General features: G+C 37.5%; 1 protein-coding gene across 2 annotated transcripts in view; it reads left to right on the top strand.

Moving 5' to 3' along the window:
* The first annotated feature begins 281 nt into the window (after positions 1-281).
* The window catches only part of THOC2 (THO complex subunit 2), a 53,526-nt gene continuing 41,854 nt past the window's right edge, over positions 282-11,953 (top strand). For both annotated transcript variants that reach the window (XM_063345366.1, XM_063345364.1), the window contains exons 1-4: positions 282-430; positions 7,539-7,597; positions 8,956-9,047; positions 10,243-10,294. In XM_063345366.1, coding sequence (XP_063201436.1) covers positions 369-430; positions 7,539-7,597; positions 8,956-9,047; positions 10,243-10,294 — 265 coding nt within the window. In that variant the 5' untranslated portion in view covers positions 282-368. The remainder of the gene's footprint in view (positions 431-7,538; positions 7,598-8,955; positions 9,048-10,242; positions 10,295-11,953) is intronic.

The raw sequence follows: 11,953 nt of genomic DNA, 5'->3' as shown, positions 1-11,953 counted from the left end.
GAGCTGCGTGACAAAATTACACCCGGCTCTACCCTGAATCCCCCATTATAAATGACAAGCAGGTTCCCCTAGCCCCCGGGAGTTTTAATTCGCGGGCTGTGCTAACACCCCCCTCACCGGGGTAGCCCCGGTGGCCGCGGACCAGCGCCGGGCCCTGATGGGGCGAGGGCCGCGCCCGGAGAGGCCTGGGCCGCTGTGGGGCCCGGAGAGAGGGCGGGGCCAAAGCGCGCGCATGCGCGATGGATCGGCGCGCGCCGTCTCCCAGGGTACGGCGCGTCCGCGTCCCGTCGTGCCTCGCGGGCTGTTGCGTCCCCTCTGACCCGGGGCCGTTGCTCCACCATCCGGGCTCTCGGCGCCACACGGGGAAGATGGCGGCGCTGCTCCCTGCCGAGTGGATAAAGAACTGGGAGAAAGGGGGCAAGAACGAGTTGTGAGTGCGGGGTCTTGGCGCGGGGAGGCGATGGGGCGCCGCAGGCCGCCGGCCTGCGTGAGGGAGCGGGGAGCCTGGGCCTCAGCGGCCAAGGGAGGCTGGCGGGGGGGCGGCGAAGGAGGTGGGAGCGGGCGGGGAGGACGTCGCTCGGGGCTGCGTCCTTGCTGCTGGGGCTTAGGGACGAAATCCTGCTCGGGCTGAGGGCCCAGGCCGCCTTCTTATCCGGCCCTGCCTCCCTTGTGGGTTGCTAACGACCTCCGCCGAAACCCAGCCCCGGTAGCTGGGCCTAGCTCTCCTGGCGCCCGTTGCCCGCGCCCCGAGCGCCCCCTTCCTGCCTCAGTGTCAGGTTTATCGGGTGTCGGGCTTCTCTTTAGCCGGCCCCCCGTGGTAATATGGAGCCCGGAGCCTTCTTGCTTCGCTGGCTTCACAGTGTTGACCTTTCTGGCAGAGGTCTCGGCGCCTGTTCCCACCTTTCTACCTATTCCGAGGTGATTATCGCTGTATTCTTTGATTCAGGCAAGGTAGGATGAGCTAGTCATTCCTCTTCATCCTACAAGGTAATTTTTGTGTGCTGAAGGGTCTGGTTGCAACTTCCCAAATCAATCCAGGTGTGCTAGGAGCTTTCCCTTTCAGGGCCTTCTGTGTATCTGTTTTAAGTAATCTTAACTTGATGTGTTCGCAGACTGTGCTGCCTGCATTGTTTCAAGACTACATCAGTTCAGGGGCTTATTCACTAGTTTGTCTATTTTGTGTTATTATGTAAGCTTGGACAAGCGTGTCCTGTGTACTAACTGTCTGTTTTTAGATGCCCTTATTTTAATTTTTCCATGCAGTTTTGTTTTTTTGTTGTAACTTATAAAACCCTGCAGTTTCAAGTAAGGGTGTCTGAGGATGACTTTGAGAAACGCTTCTTGATATTCACTGTTTTTGTTATTTTCTTTTCTTCATCTGTTTCAAAAGGTTGTGCAGCTATGGTAATGATCTTCCCTGTGCATGAAGAAAAAGGTAGTGGGGTAGAGAATAGAGGACGTAGAGGCTCCTTGCACAAAACACCATTCTCCCCAGACCCTCCATTTTGTAGTGAAGGGCCCCCTCTTTATAGTAATGCTATTTTTGGCTTTGGATTGTGCTAGAACCATTATCACGTTAGCACGTAAGTTTAACATGTTTTGATGTGAATGATACAAGGCCAATGAAAATCTCTTCTATACCTGCATTTCCAACAGTAATAAGTGTTCAGGAGCCCCCAAACAATGCTGAGGTTTGCATTGCCTTTTTAATCTCCTGTTTAAGATTTTTATGGCAATAGCAGAATTTCCATCCAGCATGGCCATGTTGATGCAATAAGCACAGAGGCCTTTTTATTGAACTTCAGTGTTTAGAAACTTCTATATGCATAAAAAAAAATAAAATGTGTAAATGTGTACTGACGCCTTTCAGAAATGCACAAATGACTGTAACAACACAGATTGCCATTTTATACATAACATTATCTATATGTAGATGCACTTGCTAGCTTTTCTGTAATGGTTATTAAATCATTTTTGCTTGAAGTAGTCACATATGACTCTGGGTTTTGTAACTTACCCTATTATGATCACTGAGATTGTATGGAGTTTGCATGAGGACAGAAATTTCATAGTTGATCAGTTAATGGCAACTGCATTGTTTGCATTGAATTCTGAGAACTTGTAGCTGTGTAAGAGGTAAGTTAGCTTAGCTTTTGACCATGATGAAACCTTTTATGATTCTCCCCTCCCCCTAGAGCAGTATGTCTTAACCATGATGGTGAGAAATTGTTAATCTGACCAATAAAACAAAATAATAGGCTAAATTCCTATTTTTGTGGCATTTGCACTTTATTTGGAATACTGCTTAAATGCAGTTCCCAGTTCCAGGCATGATTTAAAGAGTAGGTTGCAAAAGAAACCATGTGTTTTAAAAGAAATGTGATTGCGTCTGGATAACAGTTGTCAGTTTTTGCAGTGATCGCTCTATAAGCATGTGGAATGTGTATGAACTTACTTTCTAGGAGCAAAACAATGTATCTGTAGCCAATATTTAGAGAACTTTTTAAGAAAGTAACTTCTTTGGGGGGAATCTTCAGTGTGTAACTTTGCATTTCTTTTTCCAAAACTTCCTATCTCCTGTTTTACTGGGGGAAAATATAATTGTGATGCTCTCTTTCAAAACTGAAACGCATGAAATATTTTTAGGCATTATTTAATGTAAAAGATACTTCTTATTTTTATTTAATTATTTATCTAATACAAATATGCTCAGAAATATAAATTAGGTCTAGGCCACAGTTCCCATCTGAGGGTTTGTGGTTTAAAGTTAAGACAATGCATTATATTGATAAACAAATTAGAAAAGCGGGGAGGGGAAGGATACTGCAAAAGGGCAAACCTGACAATTCTACCAAATACAGGATTTTCAAAAATTTTAAAAGGTGGGTGTGGTGGTGATTTTTTTGGGTGGGTTGGTTTTTTCTTTTTCTTTTTACTCTATGGAAGCCTGGTCTAATAAAGGCCATACATGAAGTCAGAGAACATTCGCTCTTGTATGGAGGGGTTTGTTTTGTTTCTAAACAAAGTGGTGGGTTTATTTGCAGGGAGACAAATACCAACTTTATTGAAAAGCAAGGATTACAGGAAAAATATTTAGCAGAAAGAAAAGATTAGTCTTATGAAAAAAAAAATTATTTACTGTAGCATGAAATGGCGTACATGATCTGACTAGATCAGCCCGAGACAGTATTTGGCAGTTACTAGTTACCTAGATAAACCCACAACTTTATGTTTTGGGGGAATATGAAACTGTATTGGGAGAAGTAAATGTTTTGGGTTTATTTGGCATTTCAGCTTCTTCTGTGATTAATAATGGATGCCTAAGATGATCTCTGTATGTTTTCTTATGTAATAGTGAGTGGTATGGTGGTGGTCTGCCTGTGCTTGGAAACATACAAGACTTTTAATATTGCTGTAGTCTGTGGGAGATACTGTCATTGGGGTGGGTGGGTGGGGGGTGGGGTGGGTGGGGGGGAAGAAAAAGTTTGATTGTTTTATAAAGAAAACAAAATATAGGGATGTTTTAAAGAAATCCACTAAGGAAGTTAGTTTTAAAGTGACCTTTTGCTGTGAGAAACAAGCTTATTTTTAGTAATGTTGTCAGTTTGTTGTGATATAACTGTAATATCCAAAAACCAGAAGGAAAGGATTTTGTATGTGTCTTAGAGTGTCATAATGTTAAGGCAGCATCATAGAGCTTAGGTAGCGGTGACCATTCACTTCCTAGAAATTGTTCAGAGACCTTGTTCAAAACTGTAAATGCTTTGAATTTAATTCAGCTACTAATGTGTAGTAATATCTAATACAAATACATAAATGTCCATCATGTGGTAGTTTCAGGTGTTCTTAGCTGCCAAAACTATAAATTGGTCACAATGTGGTCATCTTATCTGTCACTTTCTATTTTGTCCAGACCCATCTCTGTCTAAATACATTTTTATTAAATTTTGTGCATTTGTTTTGTTACTGCCGGATATTGTGGAGAGATTAAGTTGGAATCCGTGTGTGACTGCTTATTATGCTGATCAGTCTAGACTCCTTGTAGGCCTATTTGTATGTACTTATACTGTCCTTTGTAGCAAAATTGTGTTTTGTACAGTGTGCTCCACAATAAGGTGCTGGTCTATGACTGTAGCCCATATGGATGTTTGTAATATGCATACAATGGCAAGTACTTACTATTAGACTGATACTTTGCCTTGTTTTGTTATAGATTAAACACGAGGACGCTCTAGTGGGGAAGTAGGGCTTTAATAATGTACTTTGCTGGCAGTTCATGCAGTATGCTAAGCCTCAAAGTAAACTAAAGAAACTTAAGATTCTGTGAATGTGAAATTTCGAGACTCGATCTTTCAAGCACTACCAACATGCTTGTTACTTTATTTGCAGGAAGAATGTTACAGTGTTGAGTTAAAGGGCGAGACTCAGGAAAACAGAGTTGAGTTGTAGTTTTGCCATCCCGACTGCAAAATGCAGTTGATTGTACTTTATCTCAACTAGAGAACTACCCAGATCAGTTAAGTTATGCATATATGTAAATGTTTGCAGGCACATGCACTTCATGATAATTACTGCCTTATACTATGTGTGGGAGTGTAATTGAGGATATAGGACGTTGTATGTGAATTGTGAGGCTTTGGTTCAGTTGCTGGCTCTGCCATGCGAACTTGTTTGATAGGTGCTCAAAGCTGCTTCAGAATGTGTTGTTTAAACAAATCTACCCCATAATTCAAAAATTTAATTTTGAAACTTTGGTTTTCAGAAGTGATTCTGTGTCTTGTTTTGTTTTTTTAACGTACTTTCTACGTTACCCTTTTTTTAATTGTATTTTACATGTATTATACAGTTTTATCTTTGGATGAAGGGATGTAGATTTTAGTAGGGTAGGTGAGTTCTCTATCCTAAGCTTGCAGCAATGAACTACAGGATTAGTGTAGTAAAAGTTTCAAACAAACTCTTAATGGTTAAGACAACAGACAGTTTGAGTCTGTTGAACTGAAAAGTGGACCTGATAAACAGTGCCTAGGACAATGGAAATGTAAGCGGGAAAGTATTGTGTCTTTTTTCTGAATTGATTAATCATACTAATATTGACATTTTTATTCTTGTGAACACGCAAGCGTTTTGATTTTAATTTATGATGCGCTTAGTTGAGAATAGATGAACTAATCTCACAGCTTGTTGGTACTGGAAGGGAGGGCTTCTGCCTTGGTTTCGTTCACCAGGGCTCTCTTTGCTGCTTATTTGACCTCCTGGTAAGATGCTTCAACTTGCAAAGCTGGCAGAAGACTTTTTTTTTTTTTTTTGACTGGTTTTCTGCCGGGTTTGTCAGTTTAACTGATTTAACGGTATGAGCGCTAGAACTGTGCGGCCAGGAAGGGAAGTATTGGTGAAAGTGTCCATTTCTGCAGCAACAAGCCATTAAATCAGCTCAGCTGTACTGCCTGACAGCATCTTCAGAAAAGGTCAGCCTCCTTTGGAAATGGGGTTGCTGTATGAAAGAATGTTAGCACAATTATTAATTTAGATCCAGAGTAGTACCAGCATCTTCTTTTCTACTACTAAAACTTAACCATGTAGATTTTCACAAAAAGAAACTTTTAATTCCCCCCCCAATTTAATAATTGGAAATTATTAAATTGGAAATTCAATTACAAATTTACATTACAATTACAAATATAAAGCAAATTGTTTTACAGACTGATCTTGAATAGGGTTTCTTGTTACATTGATCAAACAGATTTGTGTCTTAAAGTCAAGTTGATAGTACTGTTTTGGTATTGCTGAAAAAGGAGTTGGAAGAGGTTAAAACTCTTATTTTGTATTAAGATGTACTTAAATGAACTTTTCAGTCCAAACAGACAGGGTTGATCCTCATGTAACCTGGTTGATGATATCACCTTATGACATAGGGGTCAAAGTGAGCATCACGGCAGATAATTTTTTGGAATCAAATATTTCACTTTGCTGTTATTTGTATACAGAGATTAGAAATGAGTGCTTATAGGGTAACTTCCTTATGGGGGAGCAGTAATTAAAATTTAAGAAAATCTGACTTACAGCAAATTGATACACTCTTTGGAGACAGCTGGTGAAAAAAATAATCTATTATTTCTTTTTTTAAAAAGTGCACTTACCATTCATGAAAAACAAAATAAATTACCCATTCTCCTGTTTTCCTGTCTCTCTTCTGGTTATTTCCAAATATATTGTATTCTCTTCAATAGCATTTAGAACATCTTAGCCATACCTTTGCTTTTTGCTGAGCTTGCATGTTTCTGCTGATTACATTACACATGAAATTGCCCTATTTCCAGCTGTCTTTAAAGGGTGCGTATACCTTGTATTTGCGAATTATAATCCTTTGATTGCTGGAACATCTGTTTAATGCGGCTAGGGAGGTAATAAACTGTATAGGATACAAATAGAATGAGTAACGGATTGCTACAGGATCCTTTTTTACTGTTTATTTTTCATGATAAGCCTCTGTAATGATTGTACATACCTGCCTTATTTGAGAACATGCTTGAAAGTCGCTCCCACAGGAATTTGTAGTTTTGCCATTTTATGTAGGAATAGGATGTAGCTCTGATACTGTCATCAGTTTCTGCACATGAAAGACTTTTTGATGAAAAACATGTGAAACTTGTTTGAAAATTTGCAAGTGTGAAGAAAGCTCTTAAAATATTTGTTACTGTCTGTTACGATATAGGTAAATCACTATCTCTTTTAAAATACTCTTGCTTTTAAATGTGAAACTGCTTTTGAAGCCTCATGCAGGGATGACCATGGTGGTAGAAGAGAGGGAAAATCCTTGTACCTTGGAACTATGTCCATTTCTAAGCCATCAGTGTAGTGGAGAAGCCTGCTCTTTAAGCATTTACTTTAGAACACACAGAACTATTATTTTATTTCATGAACAGTCTGTACGGTATTTAGTGTACTTCTTACATATGGCTAATTTAGTTGAGGGAGCCCCAGGAGTGACTAAAGTCAATGTAACATGACAGGTCTCTGCATCCTATAGTGGAATCTCTTAGTGACTAGAATAGCTAAAAGTCTGTGTTGCCATTGATACAGCATAGCATCAGGAAATTCTGCACATAGTTTAATATTAAAAAAAATTTTTTGCAAGCCAGATTTTGAAAACTATCGTAGTCATAATATTTCTATGAGAAGTGTTTCCTCATTGCTAACAACATTAGGTTAATGCTAGCGCTTCTAGGCTTCCTTTCACAGATTGAAATTACCTAGTGTTATCACTTTTCTGTGTGTAAGCATATGTAATGTTAGGAAGAATATTTTTTAAAGTATATGAGATGTATGTATGTATGAGGTCTATTAGGAGTCTTGCATTTCTTTGCTGTGTAACTTCTGTGAGTTTACTCTATGAAAATTAAAATGTCAGCCATTTAAACTGCCCAAATTTAAGATTACTTTAGCTAGAACAACAAAAGAAGAGCCCCAAAGCATTTGTGTGTGTATGCTAATATCTAACTATTTTTGTTTGTTCATTTTTTTTATTTCTTTTATTTCAGTGTGCAACTATGTCGCGCTCTCAGTGAAAACAAAAGCCATGATAATATGGGTTTCAGAGGTAAGTTGTGTAGTTTTTTGGTTGTTTTTAATTCAATAAAAAAAGCCTGGAAACAGTATCTCTGCATGGATCTGTTTGGAACATTCATATGCAGTGACCATCAGTATGTGCTAAAGGTGAATACTACAAATAGTAAGGCAATACAAATATCCACAACTAGGTTTGCTTTCTGATGTCCAGCTTTCTTAGATTTCTTAGACAGTAGTAAGTGGTGGCGGGATAGTCCAGTATTCATTGGTGCTGTAGAAAATGGAATTTCCTTTTAGAAACTCAACATACAACTAGATTTTTTTTTTTAGAAGTTAAACGTATGAACACTGATGTATGCAAGTGTGGTTGTATATTGCAGAAAGTAATTTTTACTACAGTACATAAGTTACAGACTTTTTCTCCTGTGTTAGTGAAAAACACTGCTGTCTTTAAGTTTTAAATTCTCACTTTAAGAGATCTTTTGTGTTTAAAGAAAAATTAAATTTTTATTTGCTTTGCAGAAGAAAAGCTTCCATGTTACTAAGACCACAAATGTGCTGTGCTGCTCAGATAGTGTTTTGGGTTCTTGCTAATATAGTCATAATGGGCAACTGTAATAGCAGAAAAGATAAACCAAAATATTTCAATGTAAATTATAATAATTAATATTACTAAGTAAGAAGAATTTATTGTTCAACAAAGCAAAATCACTATTCCCAAAGTTTTTGAAGACAGGCCACTCTGTTCTGGACAGAGGTTGACAATTTCAGTATATTGTTTTCTTTTTCTTTGTCCTTGCTGCTTTTGCAACCACTATGTTTAACATTGCAAGATTTTTCCTCAAATGCAGTACCTCTCTTCAGTGTTTCAGCTTAATATAAGCTTTTGTAAAACAACATTCTTCAGTTACGGGAGACTTTCCTTAAAAAAAAATAAAATCCTTGTTAAGTGTTTTCTCTCCAATTACATGTCTGTGATGAGATATGATTAAGAAAAAGTACTGGAATGTTTTCTATGTATTATACTTTTTTTTATATATGGATAATGTGATATTTATGAGAATTATAAGTTACAGATGTCTTTGTTAAACCAACTGCCAAGACTCAAGTTATGTGCAGGACTGTAGTTCTTCATCCCATTTTACTATTACTCCATAAACTCTCTAGGGAAAGTGTATCATCTCTTACTATCTGCTTGCGTGAAGTCTTAGATATTGCTCAAATTTAAGCTATCAGCAGTAATAAAGTAATCCCCCTCATTGGTAAGAGAAGCATATCCTCTTTACTTGTAGGGTGTCTGAGGTCTACAGCATTAGTGTAAACATTGCTTTAAAAGCTAGACCAAGAATTACCTAGTATGTTCCTTAATCATCTGTTTTCTTTCAACAGATATCCAACAGGCTTTGTATGAGCTTGCATACCATGTTGTCAGAGGTAACTTAAAGCATGATCAAGCTTCTAATGTTCTCGGTGATATCATAGTAAGTATATATTTGTAATAATTGCATACTTACTAAATTTTTAGTTTGTTACAGAAGTCCAAATGAAAGTCAAGCAGGATGATATTCAACAGACTTGGTTTTCCCTGTCTAAAAAGTCATTCTTGCAAGTCCTTTTTCTTCATTTGTGTGCACCTGAAATACATGTAATCTATCAGGGTTTTGTTTCTTCCCCTACTTTTTGTGGTAAGGAATAGGTATATTAATTTTAGCATAAATTAAAAATTAAATAATCTTTTAAAGGGCATTTGAAGACTAAAGTTTTTAATAAATGCTAAAAATAGATTTCACTTGCTTATGCGGCATGTCTGTAATGCCACCTACTGGTTTTTATAATTTACATCTTTCTTACAGTGTAGCGATGTGCCTGTCTGCCATTTTACTACTGAGATGTCTAAGTCCCATGATTGTCTTTAAAATAATGCATTAGACTTATTTTTTGTTTGAAAAAGGTTTTTCTTAAAATACTTTGAATAACTAGAGAAAGTAGGGAAAAGAGTATTTACCTCTAAACTTCTAAGGTTACCAAATATTGGTGTTCCTAAAAGAGGGAAAAAAAAACAAACAACATTTAAAAATCCTCTGAAATGATTTCTTATTTGTAAGTTGTTAGATTGCTGTATAGATCGACATATATAGAACATGAAAAAAAAGTACGTATTGCAGTCATCTATTCTAGAATAATCTTTTTAGGTTTTTAGCCTTCTGCATTGGGTTAGAGAGAAGTCAAGGCTGACTTAGCACATGATAATGTTTGATCTTTAGTTACTGTAGGGGATTGTAATTTGCTTGGTGCCTGAGAAAGTATAGTTTATTGTACAGGCTGGTGCTGCTCTTCACACAGGGAGTTCCATTGTGCTACAGAAATGGAGGTAGTAACCAGAGGGTTTTGTCCCTGGCCACTAGATACTCTTTTAAATTACATTAAAATGTGATGTTATTTCATTACATATCAATAATTAGTACAGCATTTATGTTAGATATTAGTCAATAATTGAGCCTCTTCATTATTAATCATTTATGACATTAATTATTATTACATAATTGGTAATAATCACATTATTAATTAATCTGAATTTACTTTATGATGAAGTGTTTTATGTAATGGAATAAGAATTTTCTAAGTCTACATATTGGAATTTCTGTATTCACTAGGTGTGATCTTTTTCCTTTTTAGGAATTTCGGGAAGACATGCCTTCCATTCTAGCTGATGTATTCTGCATATTAGGTAAGTTGGGTTCCCTTCCTTTTCAGCATTGTGAGAGATTTGGAGAAATACATGCTTTGTGTGTTTGCTTGTTGACTTCAGGAAACTTCATTAGATCTGTAAAGCATGGCTTCTCTTCACAAAACATGTGTTGATTTTTTTTCTCAGTGTATTTGTATCTCAGTTATTAATGTCTTTTCATTCTGCTTTGTTCTGTTGTAGTTTCCAGACGTTTACCTATTAAAGGCAGTGGAAATTGATCTACTAAGAATAGTTACAGGAGCTAGCTTGTAAGAATGTTGGATGTTAGCTAATGGAATCAGCAACGTAGTGTTGTTATCATTCTTATAAGTATTTTAAATAAAAGTTGACTTACTGGTAGGTAGATCCCCCGTTCTCAGAATGTGTTCTGTAAATATTTTTCTCTGTTCAGTCACTGTTAACTAATTGTCCAGAAATCTAAAGACAAATGGCATCGTTTGCCAAGTTACTGTGTGCAAACTGAGCGAGCTTTAAAGATTTGTGCTTATTCTGGTAATAACTTCTGGATTTTTATGTTGTAATGTTGATCCAGAGCAGTTTCTCTCATGTTTTTAGCATTTTAATCCTGTGTACTCTTTTTCCAGATCATAGTTTTAACTGCTTGCAGTTTCTATCTTGTTCTATATCTCTCTTTTTTTCAACAATTTTCAGCAAATTCTTTTGACAATCTGCTCATCACAGATCCTGGTTTGTTCCATATACTGAAGGAGTGTGACATCTTCTGTTTTGTGGCTGCCTGTGCAGAGATGGATCTAATTAAGTTTGCATATGCACCCTCACTTCTGTAACATCTAAATGATGAATTCTGACTCTGTTTTATTCATAACGTTTCATTCTGTGTACTTGTATATTTTTTTGGTAATAATTAGTTTTTATAATGCAGTATTATACTGATACCCTTTTGTTTTTTAAGCTGGGTTAGAGAACTTAGATTAGTTTCTTCTTGAACTATTTGAATAACTAAAACTGGTGTATCTGCCTACCCTTTTTTCCTTTTTTTTTTTTTCTTCCCTCCAAGTTAGTATGTTGCCAAATGCCACGCCTCCACTAGTAGTAGAGAAACAGTATGGCTAAGGAGCTAGGTTTCAAACTCTTGGGCAAAGGACACTTGACAATTTCTTGCTTGTTTTTAGTGAGTTTCCTTTAATGCTTTTCCCTTCTAACCAGTATTTGCTACTATCAGGATTTTTTTTCTAATGTCATCATCTTGTAGTTAGTGTGTTTCAATATATCAGAATTTGATTTATCCACTTACCCACATTCCCTGGACTAATGTTTTTCTGCAGATTCCTCTTTGGCTGAGAGGCTTGGCTGCTAGGGTCCAGACTGATCTGGCAAGTCTGTTGCCTCTGCTGCCACCCTGCTACATCATTGCTTTTCAGCCTGTTTGGGGCCTTCTTTATCAGACTTTTGTTGTTGATGTTTTCTCTATGGGTCTAGTTTTTCTCTGGGTATGTGTGGGGCTGGTTTTGTGGGGTTTTTTGTTTTGGTTTGGTTTTTTTGTAATGTCTGCCTTACATTCTTTTAATGAGTTTTCCACTCCTTCTGCAGCTCCTCGCTTCCTTTAATGATGTGCTTTAGACAGGTGTGCTTCCTTGGCCATTGTTTTATGGCCTGTCTTCCCACAGGAGTAAATTT

This window comes from Chroicocephalus ridibundus, chromosome 9 (genome assembly GCF_963924245.1).
Source record: "Chroicocephalus ridibundus chromosome 9, bChrRid1.1, whole genome shotgun sequence".
In the NCBI taxonomy this organism is placed as follows: Eukaryota; Metazoa; Chordata; class Aves; order Charadriiformes; family Laridae; genus Chroicocephalus; species Chroicocephalus ridibundus.
The sequence above is the reverse complement of the archived record's forward strand: the minus strand, read 5'-3'. Positions and strand labels throughout refer to the sequence as shown.